Genomic DNA, 21,056 nt, shown 5'->3' on the forward strand with positions numbered 1-21,056 from the left:
TCTGTTTTTGTGCCATCTATATTTCCAGTCTAATGCAAAAATAACTAAAAATAAATAAAACTTGTGATAAAACACTTGTTTTTCTATTACAATATATTTTATGCAGCTTTTATCGTGTTCTGTTTGTATTTCTCTTTTGGATGCAAAAGAGTAAATCGATGAATAAATCAGTTGCTGATGTTTGAGGCTTTTTGTTATTTAAGAATAACTTGATATTGATTTATTGATTTGTGGACCCATGAAAACAACTTCACAAAACAGAGATTCAAAGATTCTTTAAATGCTTTATTTAGGTTAAATCAATGGCAGGTGTTACAGAGCCATTCTCTGTGTTAGTGGGTTAGTTGGTTGTTTACCCAGCTCATAGATTCATTCATTTCACTGAGAGTGGGTGCAGCATTTGCAGCTGTCATCAAACACCTGGCTGGCAGTGCAGTACTGGACGTCGGTTTGTCCTTGGTTGCACTTGTAGAATTTCTTCTTGTCGGTCGGGTCAGGGAAGAGTGCGTTCTGCTTGCCAGCACAGAAGCCAGATCCTGTGGTGCCTCCACTGGGCTCCTGGCTTGGTGCGACTGCAGGTGGGGGGTTAGATGAGCTTTGCAGGCTGAGGAGAAAAATTAAAGAGATTGGAGGTATGTAATATGTGCATGTCTCAGCTCATGCGCTGTACTTACACTCCAATCTGGGCAATCTGGTATGCAGAGTCAATCGTCTCCTTTCGAGCAGAGACAGCAGCAGTCAGCAACAGATGAGGACGGTTTGTCTTCTTTCCCTCTTCCCCAAAGGCACTCATCAACTCCTACAGACTGGCGAGGAACAAAAAGCAGTTACAGCTGGTACATGATTGTTTTTCTTTTAAACACTGAGAAAGCCTGAGGTCACACCGTAGGCCTGTTAAAGTATAGATCAGTCGGGTGGCTTGTTCATGTGTTGCTCCCATCGCTACAGTAACAACTGCACACATTAACATTTAAATGGCTCTCTGGGTTTGCAGTCACCCACGCTGAAACATAAAGGATATCTGTGTGGATGTGGAAGTTATCAGAAGACCTGATAATAAAAACTGGAATCACTCAGTAGTCTAGATTAAGGGTGAAATTTCAGGAAGACAAGTGCAGCATTTTGGCAAGAGGTCAGTGATGTGATGACTCACCTTCATCTCTGCATTTTCTAGATCATAATCTCTTCTTCTTTGACTTTTGATATAACCATTTCTAGCTCGCCATAACTGGCACGACAGACAGCATACCAACACAACTGACCTGTAGCAAGACCGTGAAACGCTCCTTATCCTGAGGTGGGGAGCCGCGAGAACCAGGGTACTCCCAGTCGATATCCAGACCATCAATCGTAGTGACACAGGAAGGTGATACCACTTTTGATGAAGGTCTGACGATGGGCAGCAGTGGAAACCATGGTTGTGAACCTAGTAACAGGAAGATACACAATTTCAACTGGTGATATAGTTTTATCTTGGCGACAGTAGTGAACCTCAGTTCATTACAACATACTTTTGGGTGCCAAGGTTCCATCCACCAATGGACAGCAGAGTCTTTAGGTTGCTGTTCCTGTGAGCAGTAACAACATCCATGTTAAACTCTCAAAATTTGCTCTGTGCTTCTGTATATAAATACCCACATATGCCTTTCAGTTTATCATCCCTATAAGCATTTGTGTGTACTGACTGGTTTTTCAAGGCCTGAAACTCTCCATAGAGTTTCTCATCGTTTCGACCGTAGGCTTTGATCCTGTTGTGCTCCATTCCCGCAAAGGCGTAGATGAGATGGTCACAAAGACATGGGTCAATGTGGGAGATAGTTGCCTGCCCCCAGATGGTACTGTGCCCAGCTAGTGAAATAACAGGAAAGGATGTACGATGTTCTTGCAAGACAAGGAATAGTTCTTACACTGTAACTGAAATGTGTCTACACACATCAGCCTAACACTGAGTGGATAAAAGACACAATTACCTAACTGCACATGTAGCAAGAGAGCCAGTCCTGCAGGGAAAGGAGATCAAAAAGGGTGAAGAAGGAGAAGGCAGGTTAACTACTCAGCATCAATTTGTATTAACCAGCTGAATAGAGATATTCTGTTTAAATGTAAGAAAGTTTTTGAAGTTCAACTTACCGGTGCAGATGAGTAGTCTGTCCATGTTACCTACTCTATCAGAGCAACATGGGGACACTAACGCTCTTTTATAGCCCTCATTTCTTCAACGTATGCGTAATATTTGTTAACTATAGCTGATTTGGCTAATCAGCAAATGCGGAAAACAAAAAACATATTTGTTTGCGCAACACGAGCGTTTCCTGAGATTTTCAGGAAACGCTGATAACCTTCAGCATGCCTTTCGATAATGCATTCGTAGGTTAAATCAGATCTCTTTGAGTTCACTAAAATCGGTTGTTCTGTACATCACACTCAATTTCTTAAATGTACTTTTCGCCTAAAAGGAAAAAAGTAACAGAGGCACTACCGGTGTCGCTTAAATCATTAGGAGCAAAAAATTGAGGCACTCAAGGCAGATTTGAAATAAAAAGCCTTCGGTTCAGTTAAAGAGGCACTGACACGTATCGCCATATATTTTGCCTTGCTTCCAATATCTAACTGTTTTTCGAGGGAAGCTCCTGTAAATTTCACTGAAGCATCATTTTCCAAGTACATTTTAATAGTGGTGTTTATGTGGTTGTCCTCTCTGCTGCACTCCTTATCATCCTCACACATGGTTCATGATCAGTTATTAATGTTATTCTGTACTTTAGAGGGGACATACAGACTTTTTGCCCTCTTCTATACTTGGAAGTAGATCAGTTGTTTTGTGATTACAATGGCAGATTCATACAATGCCAGCCAGCTGGAGCCTTTTCGTGCCTTTTCTCTCCTTGTGTCCTGGGTTTTTGAACCATGACGGTTGTGTGTGTGTGTGGGGAGGGGGTGGGGGTGGGGGGGGGGGGGGTATACATCCTATCTAGTCTTGATTTTTTACAACCTTGGAAATCTGCCTGCTTTTGGAGACTGACTTTGGGCCCTAACAAGCCACACTTCACACCAACATGACAGTGTGTTCATTCCAAGTGCTCTGGTTTTTTCCTGCAGTCCAAAGACATGCATGTTAGGCTAAATGGTGATTCCAAGTTGACCGTAGGTGTGATCATGATTGTGAATAGCTGTTTGTCTTTTTGTCTTAGCCCTGCAACAGACTGGCGATCTGTCCAGGGTGTACCCTGCCTCTCTTCTTATGACACCTGGGATAGGCTCTAGAGCATAGGTGTCAAACTCTGGCCCGCGGGCCAAATTTGTCCCGCAGCCTAATTTAATTTGGCCTGCAAAGCCATACCAAATTATTATTAGAGCTGGCCTACTGGTATTATACAGCTAATATATATATTGTTTAGTATTAAGCTTTGCTTGTTCCATATTCAGTTTTTCAGCAAAACTTGTTTGAGTCCATAAGAAGAGATTCATTCTTAAATCTGGAGGAAGATTTTTTTTTTCAATAAATATTAATGTTAGCCCGCGACCTTGTTCCAGTTTTGAATTTTGGCCCACTTTGTATTTGAGTTTGACACCCCTGCTCTAGAGTAGACCAACTGCAATGGATGGATCCTTAAGCTATTGTTGTATGCTTATAAAGCTTCATTAAGAGATACTGACTTTTAGTGATTAAAGGAAAAAATGCCTTAAATATAAAGTTATCCACACATGAAACCAAAAAAATAATTCAATATGAACAGTCTTTACAAGTGTTATAAGTTATACTTATGGGCCATAGCTATACTGAGTGACAAGTGGGGTGATGAGACAGGCAGTTTGCATGGTATGGATTCTGCCTTATATGAACTAAGTTTGAACTAAGTCTACTGTATGTGTCTCAGTTTGTCTCCGTTTGTTAGCCAATAATGAGATATCTCAGGCTAAAGTAGCTCATTATTGGGTATTGAAATTTCAGCCTGTACTGAAGTGGTGGATTGGCTGGCATTGTCATCCTGAGAGCCATTACTAGGATAGAAACACAATCAACGCTGAGCCAGTATCTGAGATGTGCATCATCATACTGCAGTTTCCACACAATGCTGAGAAATATATTTTCAAAGACGCACATTATCACCTCCGAACAGCGGGTAGCCACTGCAGTTTCACCATTGCGCTATTCATTAAACTAACAGTGAAAGCTACACATTTTCCACTGATATACGCGGCTGCACCACTGTTGAATCATTAATGGTAAGTACTGTGTATTATGGGCCCAGATATTTTTCCAGTAAAAGAGAGAAAAACATAATTTTTTCCCGTAAAAGTCTGAAATATCTTTTTTAGATTTTTAAAAGAGCAATAATTTATCCGACACCAGTCACCACAAGTTGTAATGGATTAGAAGAATGAGTGTATGTTTGGATAAAATGTGAAAAAAATGCACCACATCGATAAATGCGTGGTAAAAACACGAGCAGAGTATTAGATGCACTGCTTAATATCACCACCAGAGAGAGTCAATAAGCTGCGTAGCAGCTGGGTCCATTTTGTGTGAGCTGTTAAGCAACAACAGGCTGTTTATCCACTGATCGTTTCAGTTCCCTCTGCAGTGATGTCATTTGCTCTTTAAAATAGTCAGAACTTTTAAAAGTCAGAAGTACGCTGCAGGCAAAACAGGTCTCGACCTCTGAAACATCAGATCTGGTTCTTTTTTGCTGTACAGATAAATTACATTGAACCTACTGAACTGCAAACTAAACTCTTTCCTCTCTCTCTCTGTCTCTCTCACCATGGCAACCATGCACAGGGAGCCAGGCAATGAACACAAACCTGTTGCCGTCTCCCACGCAATACACACAGCTGCATAAAGCGCACACACATACACAGAAAGGCACACAGTGCTAGTTGACAGTAGAGTGACATGTGAAAATAGTGATTAATCCTGGTGGTGTTAATGTCGCTGTGCTGCACCTTCTGTTGGAGAGCAAAGACAGAGATGCTGAGCAGCTCCCATCTTCACTGGGGTTTAAAATGAAATAGCTGTTAAGGTTATATTTGTATCATGCCTTTGCAGCAGAGGAACTTATCAGATCATGTGAGCTTCTCAGATATGTGAGAGTGCATATTTAAAACAGAGGGAACAAATGGCGAGAACATGACTTTTTCTTTTCAGTTTGAGCCTGGACAAATGTGAAAAATGAGCAGCGACCTCCGGGGGATGTAAAAACGGAGCCAGCGTGAAAGCTGCCAAAAACTGCAGTTCTTCTAATGGCCTCTTGAGGCTGGCTCCAAAAGCAACTCAGTCCCGTGCTAAAATGTGCAGCTTTGCAGCAGAAATAATCACAATTACATCCAAGGGGGGCGTTTTGTGCCTTCTGCTTTTTTACCCTTCTTGTTGCTGCTGCAAGTGGGATGCTTTTTGTTCAATTTTTTATAGCTCACCTGTTTACATGTTAGTAAGAGTTAAATACAGGGGCAGGGGCACTTTGAGTGAATGATGGATGATGGCACAGGAAGCTGTAAAACATAGCTAGTTCAAGGTCAGGCCAATGAACTCAGCCTGTTAACTGCATCTTTGCTTTTGGTGTCTTCTGGAGTGTTTTTAAGGAAATCTAATAAATAATATGACCTGATGTGTGTTACATGTCATGTTCAACCAAGAACCATGTTTCTTAAAGCTGTTTAGCCTGCAGCCACCTTTTATTATACAGTGAGTGGTTAAAACTATCAAATGTGTACTGAAAGAAAAAAAACAAGATGAAAATGTAAATACTGTAAAAAGTGTAAACACTGCTCTCTGTTCAGTTCTCAGAACTGATCTCATTCTCCACCCTCACCGCCTCCCCGCCCACATAATTCAGGCTTTTCAACAGCCCGTTGCTATTAGATACTGCTGGGCCTATCACCATGGCAGCAAATGCTCAATAATTTTCCCTCAACTATGTTTCCGTGTGCAAGCTCTCGCACATACACAACCCTCCCACATCACATTTAGCTGTGCAGAAACGTCCTTGCGTGTTCCCAGGTCCAGTTGGGGAACAGCCCACCTGCAAACAGAATTCAGATGCTGTGACAGGATCGAGATGCTCTGCCGCACATTAGAAGATGACTTGTTTTAAAATCATTTTTCAGAAGCAGGCTGTTACAGCATGACATAACGTGTTGCTGAATTTTTTTGTGCCACCATGCGCCCTGTGCATGTGTGGTTTTTCTGACGAATCGATCTCATTTCTTCCTGAAGTTTACAGAGCGCTTGCTGCTGCTCAGATGTGCTGAGAACAAAGAGCCTGTTTTCTTAAAAATGTAAATGATGTGACTCAGGATTTCGACTCACTGACAGCTGAAGACATACAGTACTTTCAAAATATTTGCAAGGTTGTGTCAAAACACTGTCACTACTGCTGCAGCAATGAGCCAAATTTGTATATATGCTGCCATACTGCTGTCTTTAGTGTGTGCGTGACGCAAATATATTAATTTTCCTGCGCACATTTACACTTCGTCCTTGCACCTGATCTATCAAAACCATTTTACCTCCAGTGTGCTAATAAGAAACAACTGTAACAACGGCCGTGACTTGAATGTCCACATCATGTGTCCATGTCTCAGGAAGCTGATGTCAGCTCAGGGAAGATGAAATGAACAAACAGAGAAAAAGAAAGGTGAGGCAGGGAAAGGAGAATTGGGAGAGTGAGAGGAGAGTTGGTGGTTTGGGGTGGGGGGTTTAGGCAGAGCTGATTTTCTTTCTCCAATAAAAGCGACAACCCCTCCTTGTTGCTATGGCGACCCCCTCTCTCTCCCTTCCTTTCAGCGAGCTACCACTTATCCTTGCTGCCTTTCAGTCAGCAGGGCATGTGGGTGTGCGTGCTTTTGTGTGTTGGCTCTTGAATGAATCAAGCAAATGAAGGGGAGAGCCATTAGAGACCCAAGTCAGACTATGTGACATGCACACACACACACACACACACACACTCACATGCGTGAATACACACACACACACATGCATGAAGAAATATATACGCACACACACACACACACACACAAACACACATGAATACACATACACACACATGCATGCATTATTACACATTAGTAATCATCATTTTGCAAAAAAAAAAAAAAAGCTTCATACTTTTCCGTTGGCTGACTTCTGAGTTCTTTTCTTTTTCTCACTCTTTTTTGGCTCTTTCGTTATCACAGCATATTCTGCAGGAGCGACTCGCTATCATCTACTTTCTTACACAACCATCTGGCTGACTTTCAACCACAATGCACCCACTCAAATTATAATGATAAACACAGCGCTATATAAATGTATTTAACTTTTACTTCCTCTTTTTTTTAAAACAAGCAAATTATAAGTGATTGGAGGATAGCCTCAAATCCAACTTTCATGCCACCACTGGCTGTGTTAAAATGTACTTAGAGGTCTAATATCAGATTACAACACAGAGAAAAGCTTTGCGACTACTGTTCTAATCTTGTTACTCTTCACTTCCCACCTTTAATAACCTCTCTAAGTGCTAAAACAAAAAATGCATGTCCTCATGTAAGTTTTTAACGGCTCCCAGCAACGTTTGATCCAGCGCAGACTCAGGATGTCACGTCCCTGAACTTTTAATATTTAAAGCATGCATCTAAAAACTGATGGACTTTGGTGTGAGTGGTCAGGTGGTAATCATTCTTCATTATATTTTCTGTAATATATATATAGTAAGTAGCTGTGCTATCTAATATACTTCCTGTAATATAATACTGTATATGGGGACTGCTATTAATCTGTGGTCTCCCAAAAGCATGATCTGACAGTAGAAGTAGTCTAAGAATCCACTAATGGATTGCCATAAATATGGATGATCCTTGCAAGATGAGATGGGTGCTCTGATCGTGCTGGTGGAATATTTGCATGTATCAGTACTGACTTTATATTAAGTCGTGCATTTCTATTTGAATCCACTGTGGTTTGTACTCTGCATTTACACTAGTGGATATACATTAAAACTGATCTAAGTCACCCTATGTTTGGCTATGTTTTTGGGTTTTTTGTCTCAGTTCTTGAAGAAACTTGTCTTTAGAAGCTAAATGCTGCAACATGTTCTCCAGTTACTCGATAATTATGTCTGTCTGCTATTTGGTGCTTGTTAGGAAGGAAACTGGGAGCTTTTTTTTGGCGGGTTCAGTGAAAACAGCTCCTGACAGAGACAGGAAACAAAGAAAGATAGTCATGGTCTGGAAAGAAATTGAAAAAGTGATATCAAGAAATGTAATCTGCAAAGCTTCCAGTTTACAAAGTCTAAAATGGTTTGTCCACAATCTGGAAAAAGAGGGGTTTTCTGATTCCCTAGCTTAACTGGTAACTTAAATGATCTGCATAAACACTATACAAACGCATTATATAAACACTATTCTTAAAAACAGAAAACTCTTGAAATTTAATATGGAAACATTGTTTGTCTGGAAACAGGAAACAAGAAGTCTTTTATTGAAAAATGTTTTTGATGACCTATCCATGCACCCTGACCTCCTCGCTGTTTGGACTTGGTAAGTGTCTGTCTCACCTCGGTTCTTTAATCATGTCGTATTCACCCTAAAGGGTGCTTCATCAAACTCGTTTTACATCATGTGCTGTTTAAATCCCAATTTCAGCTTAAGCGGGCCAGACAAGTTAAGCTAAAGTCCAGTAAACAATTTTTAAAAAAGCACCTCCAAATCTGATTTTACAGAAGGTTTACTAGAATTTGTTTACTTGAATTTCCTGCAGTGCACTTTCAAAAATATGTTTCAGTTTTTTCACATTATGAAGACATGCTGCTGTAGCAATTTAAAGAAACTCATTAGCACGCTCCATTGGGCTTTCACTGTAAGAAATAAAGAAATTAATCCTCTAATTAAAAAGTTTTTTTATGTCTTTTACTGTTAAATTTAAAAAACTTAATTGTTATTAATATCAATGCTAAGAAATCAGTTTATTTTCTGGTGTATGACCATGTTTTGTGTCTTAATAAGAAAGGTCACAGAAAAACTAAAAAACAAATGGTAAAAATAAAAAATGTGTCCCCTCCCTCTTTGAAATGCTCAACTTTTTTAAAGCCATACCGTGGGCCAGACTGGATTCTCTGACAGGCTGGTTCTGGCTCCTGGGCCTTATGTTTGACACTCCTGCTCTAGATGGTGCAACACACTAATTCTTCAGTGTCATCAGGGGGTGACCAGCCTCACTAAAGTATAGCAACCTTTTTGACAGGTACAAGTACACAGCTTATAGCGCACAGCATGCATTTATACTTGTCACTCAAAACAGCAAGTGTGTGTGTTTTTTAATGTTATATCTCCTTCTGTAATGGAATCTTATACTTAAGAGGCATAACAGCAGTACTGTTATGCCTGTGACTGTTTGCTGATACTCGTGCGTACCAGTGAAACCACAAATCCTGTTTACAGATTAATCCCAGTTTGACTCCTGAGGATGAGCTTTCACCTTTCCTGTTGTCACTGGAGTCCGTGTTAATTTAAAATACATATTCTATGCCGAGATGTGATTAGGGACCAATATTAGACTCGCTTAAGTCATGCTGTTTGAGCTGCATACCTCTCTGCTCATCAGCGCACTCCATTAATATGAAAGGCAGGTTTTGGTTTTCAAGTCACATTTACTGTCAGCACTCAAATGCATCTCACTGCTGTAAATGAGGGTGCTATATGCAAAAAAAGACGCCACTTCAGTCCCTGTCTGCTTTGATTTTAAACCATTTATATATGATATACTATACACTGCACACCTCATTTGTATTGCTGAAGCCTGGAACATGCTACAGAGTAAACATTTATATTCTACCCTCTCTTTTTAGTCTATAGCCATGCCAAGTATTAACATATATATATACATATATATATACATATATATATATATATATATATATATATATATATATATATTCATACTGCAGTAAGTCTGAGAGCCTCTCAGTGTCTGCCTCCCTACTGGACTAAATTATTGTTCTTTCAGACATAAATTATCACCATAGCCACCCCCTGTCAATGTGACATTATACAGAAGCTGTTTACAGAGCTAGTTCAGAATCAGCCGTGTAAGGATCTGATACCAGAGCCATAAACACAGTAAATGATGCTTTTCTTTTCTGTCTGAAGTAAAGATTTGTCCCCCCTGGTGTTTTATAACCTCCTGTGCATGACCTGACATTATAAACAGGTCTTTAATGCACACATGATGGCAGAAAACTAAAATGCCACTAGGGGCCAAAAAAAACTTCTCATCCAGAAAAAATGGAGCACATGTGGCTTTCTATCAGCTTGTGGAAAGAAAATGAGAACGAGAGAGAGTGAGGCAGGCAACAGAAAGAGAGGTGGAGAAATGAGAGGGGCAGAAGCACTGCTGCAGAACACCTCATCTCCTCTCTAGCTGGAGGGAGAGAGCGAGAGAGAGAGAGAGCAATAGAAAGAAGAGCAGAAAGATAGAAAAAGAGAGAGAGAGACTCTGTCTTTGCCAATTTTCTCTTCAGCCCTTGTGATAGAGAGGGAGCTGGGGAAGTGATATTTCAGGAATCTTAAGAGATCAACAAACGTGCGAGAGGGGGAAGGACAGAAAACTCGGCATGTGAAGAATCTGCAGAAACAACGACTGAAAGCGAATGGAGAAGGGAAGAAACGACAGAGAATGAGAGAGAGATGTAGTCTGTGCTTCTGCTGCGGTAAGATAAAATATGTTGTGTTTTCTGAGCAAACTGGACACTGTAGCACTCACAGAAGCATGTAGTTGCTCTTGCACACATGCAGCTGTGGTGGATGCATGCATATTCACCCTGAATGAAAGCGGGATTGATTCAGTAGTCATGGGAGCAGGTGTGTGTGTGTGTGTGTGTGTGTGTGTGTGTGTGTGTGTGTAATGAAAAAGCTTGAGTGTCTCTGCAGGCAGAGAAGGAAAATAAATGATGAGTTTGTGTATATGGGTGTCTTAGTGCTGGAAGAGATTCAGCTGCAGAGCAATGCGTGTGTGTGTGTGTGTGTGTGTGTGTGTGTGTGTGTGTGTGTGTGTGTGTGTGTGTGTGTGTGTGTTTTTAAAGTATCTGCATCCAGCACCTCTATCTCTGTCATACCTCCCCTCTTTCCTGCTCTCTAAATCCTCTCTGTCTCTATTCCACTCTGTTGCCGTGTCCCTGTGTCATATCTGCACTTACCAAGCAAGATGTATATGCAAAGACTATTTGACATGAGCATGTGTCTTTTCTTCATACAAATCACTCTTTGTCTTGCAGCTTCATTCAGTCTCTGCCTGGCTTCTCTCAAACTGGAGAGTCCAAAGGAGAGACGTGTTTGACTTTAACTCCCGGAGAAGCTTGAATGCGACTGATCTGATATACCCCGTCCTTTTAATCTATGTTCTTCTCCGTGAAAACTTTCAAAACACTGATTATTTGACAGTACCCTTAAAAGGAAAGTCAGCCCCTTGTAATTCAGTATCCCACATGCAAAAATTAGTTTTGTAATATGCTAAATTTTAATTTAGCATACCTCACTTTCTTTCATTGTGAACGAGTATGTGTCTACGCACGTCTGCTTTTACATGTTCTTTTGCTAATTCTGCATTAGATTTAATACAATTCTTGTTATTCAGGTAGACAAGTAAGAACTTAATTGCATGCAGATACTCGGGTGCAGAGTTTATTGCCTGTGCATCAAGCAAAACAAATACATGTGCTAACACATTTTTCTTTAAAACTGCCGATACAAAACATTTTGTTTGCTTTTTGTGTGTCTGTGCGGGTTTTGTGAGTGCAACCATTTGCAGGAAGAATGGTAATGTGTACCCTTAATCTGTTTTGGTGGGACATAGACAGATGTAATGCCAAGCTCCAAGCACATAAGCTTTATCTAACAATCCTGAAAAATACGCATCATTTTCTATTCTTTGAAGACTGGTGTGATTTGAAAGATAGATTTTGAAAACTGTTGCAATAAAACTCATAAATACATAAATGGGCAAATCCATAAGAGCTTCTACTGAGCCTGAGTCAATGCTTTTATTTCTATTAGGAGCACATTTTGTAGAAAGCACCGATACCAGATAATAACTGCACTTGCATTTAAGTAATGATACAGCCAGAACAGACGACACATCAGACAATGAACTCCAACCCCTTTTTTTTGTTTTTGGCAATGTGTACTCATGACAAATGGTTATTAAAAGTAATCAGTGGGTTTTATTGTTTTGTTTTGCATCCCATGATCCTGAGCCAAGAGCATAGTGTGCTCGTAGTCCCAAAAGGCAACCAGTAGCATAAGATATTCTTTGCAGGCGTGGTTAAAGGGAAACTCCTCTGATTTTACAAATCGAAGTGTGTTTACAGGCCTCCAGGTGTTACACACCAGTAGTTTCACACATAAAGTCCAAATAGGCTGTACACAACCTTTTGTGCATTCAAGAAAAGCCAATCGTGTGTAGCTGGAAGAAAAAGCCTGATCATTATCTTTGAAACTAGCAGCTCGAAGCTACAATAAATAGCTTTTGCACTTAAATGTTGAAGAAGAAGAACGTATGGATTAAAAGTGGTATCTCTTCATCTGTGGTATTGATTGTGAGCATTTTTTTCACTGTCCAATTAAACTGGAGGAGCACTACTAATATTCTTTATGAATTAGTAGTGAGACAGCTTATGGTAAAGTGGTGCATGTACACATGTACACAGATTTTAATTCAAGTATCTGTGCAGCTGTTTTTTGCGTTTTGTTTTTATTGCCCTTGTATAGTCGGGATACAGTTATATGTGGGGCTTAAATGTGAATCATAGGAGTGTACAGACCAATAATGAGCACTAAGAGATAAAGAGTGATAAAGAAAAGCTCACAGAATAGCGATGAACTACAGATGAAAAGCTTTTAGCACATATTGGTCCCTTTTGTTTGTTGCGATGCATGTATTGTGCAAGTCCCCGATAAATAAACAACAAATAGTGATTAAAAATTATTTATCCATAGTCAAAATTACAAGTCCTCACATCACGAGCCCTTTGTATACACCTATCAGCACGTTGTTCTGCTCTCCTGAAACTGCCAAAATTGCTATGAGCTTTTGAGAGCAAATGATAAAAAATGGAGGACATCAAAATTAAATGACAAATCCATTATTGAGCAGGTTGCTTGTAAAAAGATGAGAGAGTGGAGATGAAAGCGAATGGCTGATAGAAGCGTGAGAAGAGCCCCGGGAGGTGGGAACTGCTCCCGTGTCGTTAGCGTCTCAGCTCAGACACTGACTTACACTTTGCACCCACAACAATTGTTTCACAAATCTTGCATACATTTCAATAATATGGTGTTTGGATGCTTATAGCTTTCACTGTCGTCGTAACTGCTCTAAACAGAGGCAGATAATTAAATTTATTGCTTGGTAGTAATTTGGCCGACAGACATCAGCTGTACACGATCTTCTGTTAAGTCAAGAGACTGAAGCCTGTAGCGGTTTGAATAGGAAAACTCTGCAATCGTGATGAAGGGGTATAAATTCATCTAAATATATACAGTTTTTATTATCACGCAGAACAGAAGTTCTTGTGTAGAACACCTTTAAGGCAGACGCAGCAGTGCTTTCATCTTTTTTAAAGTTTACTTTATGTGGCAAAGTTATAATGGCATCGTCTGGGTTTAGACCGGTAATCTGTGAGAATTGCTTTCACGTCAGTTTGGCAGTGGATGTGAAATCTTCTGGGACAATGAAGGCATGATTGTACGACCAAAACAGGAGAAGAATAGTGCTTTTGTTTTCCCCGGCAGCTATTTGTAATTTTCCCTAGGTAGCTGAAATGGTGGAAGGTGGATAAAATTGTGGTAACTCTGCTCATCAGAAGACAAAGAGCTGAGAGATATAAGAGAAGGGGAAGAGGGTGGGTGACGGAAATGGAAAGCAAAGCCTTGGACAGGCAATCACTTGATGGATTCACTCTGGGATTTAAGAGGGCTCAACAGCAGTAGTCCAACCTGTTGAATATGTTGTGCTCAATAGGACTTGGAACTAGTGATTGAGCCCACAAACCTGTCAGGAAAGTGTTTCCCGAGGTCAAGTGAGCTCAGGACCATTTTACTAGAGATTTCGACACAAAATTCAGGATTCATCCTGCTGGCCAATAGAAAGATTGCAGGTTCAGGGTACTTTTGCACTGAATATGTGGTTATCCGTTTCATAAAATACTGGGTGGCCTTTTCTGGAGTACAGTAATTTAGGAGACAGGATTCGACATTCAGCTGATGTTACTTTCACTGGATCACTAAAAGTAACATCAGTGGCCGACTTAGAGGTCAGTTTTGGCGATGTTGGAGAAAAGGTTATCCAGTGACATCTCAATTCAAAGAACTTCCATCAAATCAATTTCTGCTGTGACCACCTTTGCTTTTTCAAAGCGCTCCATCACTCCATGGCGCTGAGATCTGCCACAGGCCTCAGTCAGAACTCTCTGAGTCTATGTTTGAGGTTTTTGACATGATGTAGATTAAAGCAATGAAAAAAAAAAATCAGACATCTCCCCGATGGTGTTGCAAGCTTGACTAAAACTGCACATTGCCTCATTCCAGTAATTGTTGTCAATATACAGTGTATCCAAAGGAGTCATCATAACACAGTGTCTGCAAGGGAGAGTTGCAAAAATAAATCAACTATGTGGCTAGCCTTAGCTATTATAACTTAAAGGTTACTCCAGAATACTTTGTTCTGGTGAAAATAAAAATGTGAAATACCAGCTAGAGGGCTTCCTACAACAAATCAGTGTAGTTGTTGTCTCTGCTAGAGTAATAAATAACTGAACCCATTAAAAAAGCCCAGAATTCTGTAACTCTGAAGTTTAGTGTCTAAAGGTCAGACTTATCAAAGTAATTCTGTACTTTTAAAACATAAATATAATGACTTTTGCTGGCTATTTTTATGCACATTGAAAGTAATTTTTCTGCGTTTTTTTTCATCTATTTGTTGTGGGGGGGGGGGGGGGGGGGGTGTTGTTTTTGCATGTCTGCAGTATTTTATGATTGTTAATATTGTTTGCATGGCGTACGACTGGCTACTTATTTTTACTGGTTCATTTATCACAGTGGGCAGTCACACTGTGTCAGTCAGGCAAAGCTAGTGATTAATGAAGCAATTTAAAGCTGAAGTTTGGGAGCTGATGTAGTCGTCCTCCATCAGTTGTAACAATGTTACAGACAGCAGGAAAATATTTTAGCTATGCCTTGTCACCAAGGTTGTTATAAATAGTTACATAAGGAGATATGAAAAACATTTTACCTGAAATAAAATGTAAAAACACAAAGGAAATTTCCTCGCTCTCAGCTGCTGTCACATTTAACAACACTACCTGCCTGAAGAGGTTTTGTTTATTTACACTCAGGTTGTGTTTGTTTTGCAACATCTGTACCAAACTCCTCAGCCTTTGCCTTTGGCACATATCCTCCACGTTATAATAATTCAAGAGATTAAACCTCTAAAACGAATGAAAGCTAAAAACACACATATAAACACACATCCACTCTGGAAAGTAATTACATCTAAAGTGAATTAAAAAACAAAAAGTGAAAAGAAATAATAATTCTTATAATAGTCATTTGAGCTTATCTCTTAGGCCTACAGCTTAGGTCATACTTTGCCTGGTTTACAAAAAAGTTAGAAAAAAAAGTTAAAACCAGATTTCTAGAAGCTGATATTTCTAAGGACAGCACATAATTTTTCACACTGTAGGGTGCCTGCAGTTTTGGTCAGCTAATTACCGGCATGATGCTCTAAATGTTTGATGTGTTAGTGTGACGATTTTGCACCATGAATACCGAGCAGTAAGTCTCTTTGGTGTGTGTGTGTGTGTGTCTGTGTGTGTGTGTGTGCGCATTACATCCACTTAGTCTTTCCCTTTATAATCTTAAATACAGAACACTGATATGAACATAAAAGAACCTTGGGGTCTTTTTAACTGTTACATAATGAATAACATTTGTGGGACGCTATGCTCTGACGGGCTCTGAATGTGAAGTACCAGCGTGAAATATTTATGTACATGCTACGTGATTTCATCATTCCTGCATATTTACCCATTCTCCTGCCAGCTGAGATACGAATACAACAGAGCACAATCTTCTCCCTGCTTCGTCTCTTAGTTTTTAATCATCATTCTGTCCGTGTCTAACGGTAGAGTCAAGGCTAAATCTCACACCGAACAACAGACATTATCATCTCAGACTTTTTACCCGTTCTTGTCCATCTTCTTTTCTTTATCTCCTCTCTATTCTGCTTCTAAAGCTCTGCCTGATTCTACCATGACCTTGCTATCGCACGTGAGCAAAACTGTGCTATATTTAAAGTCTCACGTGCAGCATTAACAGACTGTACGAAACAGTTTTTATGCTCCCTTTTCTCTGAATCCCTTTCTCTCTCTTTTGTTCTGTTTCTGACAAACAGAGATCCGCCGCACCCCGAGCTATGAGTCCTCCGCTTGTGGTCAGGATGTGAGACTGATGATGTGAAAGCAAAGGCCGTCATCAAGCTACAGCCGCTGTGCAGTCCCACTTCTACCACTGCAATCAAAGACGCACAATAACACTCTGGTTACAGTAGGGCCTCTGCAAGCTCAGCAAATGGGAAGAAACACATTTCAGCTTTTTAATTCTGTGTGAAACCACCGTTGATGTCTGTCAACATTATAGTCCCTCTTTAATTGGGTGCCACTTTGTGAATGATGACACTAAACCATCTGTCTGATATATACACATAGCTTGCATGCCTGTTCACACTACAGATTTACAAAAATTGCCGTCCAAATGATTAAACGCACATCTCCATAACAAACTCCTCTCCAGCTCGTCTAAATCACCTGTAAGGATTATGAGGCCGGCTTTAGTGCTTCTACAGTCACATTGTCTCTTGTGTGTGTTCGGTGGTATGTGTGTGCCCATTGTTATGGGCTCCCAACCTCCCGCACTACCATGGCATGTCTCGTGTCCCGCGAGGTGTGTGTGTCAGATCAAGCCATGGTTCTCCCTCGATTCCGTTTACCACGAAGCCCCCACTGTGGACTGCAATGATCTGCTGCTGACTAAGCTCCCATCACCAATACCCCTGGACACGCACACCTTGCACCTGCAGAGCAATCTCCTGTCAGTTCTGGACACTGCCGTGCTCCATGGACTCCCCAACCTCACCGACCTCGACCTCTCTCAGAACCGCTTCAGTCATGTCAGGACTATAACCTACCGTTTCTCCCTTCCCTCCCTTCTGTCTCTACACCTGGAGGAAAACCATCTCACTCACCTTCCCGAGGCTTCTTTTGCATCACTGCCAGCTTTGCAGGAGCTTTTTCTCAGTCACAACTACTTACATTCAATAGCACCTGGGGCCTTCATTGGTCTGGACTCGCTATTCCGTCTTCATATCAACAACAACAGACTCACCACTGTTAACCCTCAATGGTTCAAGGCTTTGCCTCGCTTGGAGGTTCTCATGCTTGGAGGTAATCCTGTGGAGTCGCTTCCTGAGCGTGGCTTTATTGCCCTGAAATCCCTCCGGAGTCTTGTCCTTGGCGGTATGGGTCTAAAAGGTTTGGCTGAAAAAGCACTAGAAGGCCTGGACAGCCTAGAGAGCCTCTCCTTCTATGATAATCTTCTGAGTAAAGTTCCAACTCAGGCCCTAAGGAGAGTACCAGGATTGAAGTTTCTTGACCTCAACAAGAACCGCATCAAACTGATTGGGACAGGAGACTTCCAAGACATGGTTCACCTGAAGGAGCTCGGTTTAAACAACATGGAGGAGCTGGTTTCCATTGATAGGGCCGCCCTGCAGAACCTTCCAGAGCTCACCAAACTTGAGATCACAAACAACCCACGTCTGTCCTACATTCATCCACAGGCTTTCCTCAAGCTGAGCAGGCTTGAGAGTCTAATGCTCAACTCCAACTCACTGAGTGCTCTGCACCAGCACATCATGCTCTCCCTGCCAAATCTTCAAGAGGTTAGCTTACACTCCAACCCTCTGCGATGTGACTGCCTGTTTCACTGGGCAGCCAAGGAGGTTTCTCATCCCCGCATTGAGAAAGACGCCGAAGCAGAAGCACAAACTCCCCGAGTAGTGCGTTTCATTCAGCCCCAGGCGACCTTATGCTCAGAACCTCCAGAACTCAGAGCTCGCAGGGTGAGAGAGGTGTCCTCAGGAGAGATGTCATCCTTGTGTCTTCCCATGATTCCTGCCAGCTCCCTACCTTCCTTCGTAGGGGTCCGTGAAGGCGGCAAACTGGTTTTGCACTGTCGAGCTCTTGCAGATCCACAGCCTGAATTGTACTGGGTGACCCCCTCTGGTCTGAAACTTCATCCGGAACCGATGCATGCATCCAAAGCTTCTTCAGCTCCTCTCCCCTGCAAGAGCCGGAGGACTTCTGAAGAATTCAACCTCACATCGGAAGCCAATACCCCTCGCCAACAGAATGAAGACAATATTCCCTGTCAGCTCGTCAAACACTACCGGGTACTGCCTGAAGGAACTCTGGAGATCAGCAAGATCAGCGCCAGAGAGGCGGGATTGTATACATGTGTGGCTGAGAATGCATTAGGAGCAGATACACGCAGCGTTAATGTAGGTGTCCATAACAGAGAAAAGAGAAGAAACCGGGGGGCAGCTGCTAACCTGAAGAAGTTTCAATTACTGAGAGCAGATGCCAGGTTCGAGGTGAGAGAGATCAGAGAACATTATGCTATCCTGTCTTGGCAGAGTGGACACAACCTCCCCTCAACCCGCCTGTCCTGGCAAGCTATGTTCTCCAAGGCCCACTCGCCCACATACACCACACGCATCCTTGCTGGTACACAGAGCTTCAACCTGACTCACCTGCAGGCTGGGACATATTACAGAGTCTGTATGCATTTAGGAATCAGTCAGGGCACAAAGCATGCCAGCAAGAGATTAAGAGAGAGCAGAAAGCCTCAGTGCGTTTCATTCAGGACAAAGGATGCCCCTGAACCCCAGCCCAGCCTGCAGCTGAACCCACAGCTGACCTCCACAGCAGTCACACTACTGCTCCTTGCGATCATACTGCTGCTCGCAGGCCAGGGCTGGGACAGTGAGCCTGGTGAGGGGACAGGAAAGGACCATAATACCTCCCATCATGACATAAGGGGTTACAAAGCTCTGATCTTCAATCAAAAGGCAAAAGGAAGTGACGACCCTCAGCCGAAGCAGAGCGACAAACTGCTACTACATCAGAACTGCTGAGATAACTGTACACACTTAAATGCAGTAACACTGACACACACACACACACACACACACACAAAATGTCAGATACACACTTTGTTATTAAGACGAGGGGAATCATAGATGAAAGCCGTAAAGAGAGAGAGAGAGATTTGTATTTATTTTATATACCGTATAAAGTATATATTGACATTGTTTCTGTGTTAAGATGTGTTGTAAATGTCTAACCCCTAACCAGGGAAATAAAACTGGACAATCAAACTCCTGCTGTACAGTGAGTGAGCACAGGAGAAACAAATGAGCCAGAGCTGCCGATGACCACTGGACCGAAAATAAACAGAGACTGATTCAAGCCAGAGACTTATATTTACCAACGGGAGCAGCTCAGACCTCCAGGGGTTTGTCATGTTTGCCGTCTATGTGTTCCACAGACTGAACTATGAGTTTCTCAAAGCAGATGAAAGTCTGCCTTAAGACTGACATTGAACAAAATGGGGTTTTTTTTGGACTCTGTAAGTCAAAGTGATTGATGTAACAACCTTTCTGCTTAGCTTTCCAAATCTTGGACTGGGTTGTCCATCTTGCAGTACGCTACATGTACAGCATACTCATCCGGATTCCTCACCTAACATCCTACATTCTGCTTCAAAATAAAAGTGATCTGAAAGTGATTGTGTTAAATTCTATTTTGAGCTACACACAATAAAATCTCTTTTCCATTTACTCGTTTTTACTGTTTCTTTCCATTTTCCTGACCTCAAAACAATTTCAAAAATACTGAAAATACACTATTTGATTAGGGTTCAAGGAAATACAGAAAAGTTCCTGCATCAAAATCGTCTTACTGATTCATCTACAGCTACAGCCCCTTTCTCATCTGCATGCAATTATCATTTCTCCACGGTAGAAATAGGTATAATAGCTCAGGATAAATGGAACCTACCAAATTAACACAAGATGCAGTGTGTCCCCTGCTGGATAACAAGTGGAACTGAGCTAGGGTTTGCAGTGTCAGTCCCAAAAAGGCTGTCTCATTGTAAAAGTCACAATCCTACATTTACATGTCTGTCCCTAGACTCAGGTTCTCTTAGTATTTTAAGTACCCCCTGCTCCAGTGACTCCAGTGTAAGAGACTGTTGTCAGCAGCGTGAGTCAGATCAAGTATTTATCTTGCAAATTTACAGTTACTTCAGTGTGATAAAGTATGAGAAGTCTGCTGATTTTGATTGGATCTTGCAATGAACATAGACAGAGTATGTGGTCACTAATTTTTATTTTACAGCAGAGTCCCTGCAGGAATATCTATGAAGCCAAAGCATCCAATAACTCCACCAATAAATTTTCACTGCACATAATCGCATAACCTCACCAAGAGACAAACATTGCCAATGAGTTGATGCAAGGCGAGGTGGAAGAGAGAGACTGAGCAGTCCACCTGGGGCAACTTTTACAACTTCTAATGACAATGACACCTTTAACTTGCTTCCCCCCCCCGAGGATGCTGTGTCAAACAATTTGCAGCGACATGTCCTGTTTTATGGTAGTAATAACATTGCTTTTCTGACTTGGCGGAGCACCTTTAGGTTTCTATAGCTTGGAGTATCTACTGATCATAACTGCTTGTTGTTTCTTAGCTTACTTTGACTGGATGTTGCAGTGAACAAAGAGTTCAAACAAGAAAATCTTTAAAGCTAAAACAAAAACAAAAACAATAAATCAACCAATATCATTTACCATGGATGTTTACCAGTCTTGCATTTTGAGAGATATTAATATGTGAATCTTAGACTACTTTTTATTATATGCTCTAATAAACTGCGCAATATTTAAATTTAGTCATATTTTATAAACACAA

The 21,056-nt window shown here is 41.3% G+C and overlaps 1 protein-coding gene and 1 pseudogene across 1 annotated transcript; one reads left to right on the top strand and one right to left on the bottom strand.

Moving 5' to 3' along the window:
* Positions 1–378: 378 nt before the first annotated feature.
* On the bottom strand, positions 379–2,155 carry LOC102775967 (acidic mammalian chitinase-like; annotated as a pseudogene).
* Positions 2,156–10,348: 8,193 nt separating this feature from the next.
* lrrn2 (leucine rich repeat neuronal 2) lies at positions 10,349–19,896 on the top strand. The gene is made up of 2 exons (XM_006784382.3): positions 10,349–10,685; positions 16,421–19,896. The coding sequence occupies exon 2, from the start codon at positions 16,844–16,846 to the stop codon at positions 19,217–19,219; it is 2,376 nt and encodes a 791-aa protein (XP_006784445.1). The 5' UTR covers positions 10,349–10,685; positions 16,421–16,843; the 3' UTR covers positions 19,220–19,896.
* The last annotated feature ends 1,160 nt before the right edge of the window (positions 19,897–21,056 follow it).

Source organism: Neolamprologus brichardi, chromosome 5, assembly GCF_056152115.1.
Source record: "Neolamprologus brichardi isolate AB-2024 chromosome 5, ASM5615211v1, whole genome shotgun sequence".
NCBI classification, from domain to species: Eukaryota; Metazoa; Chordata; class Actinopteri; order Cichliformes; family Cichlidae; genus Neolamprologus; species Neolamprologus brichardi.

Bases quoted from the DNA above. Each gene is read 5' to 3' on its own strand.
- lrrn2 (XM_006784382.3), top strand. From the start codon at position 16,844: ATGAGGCCGGCTTTAGTGCTTCTACAGTCACATTGTCTCTTGTGTGTG.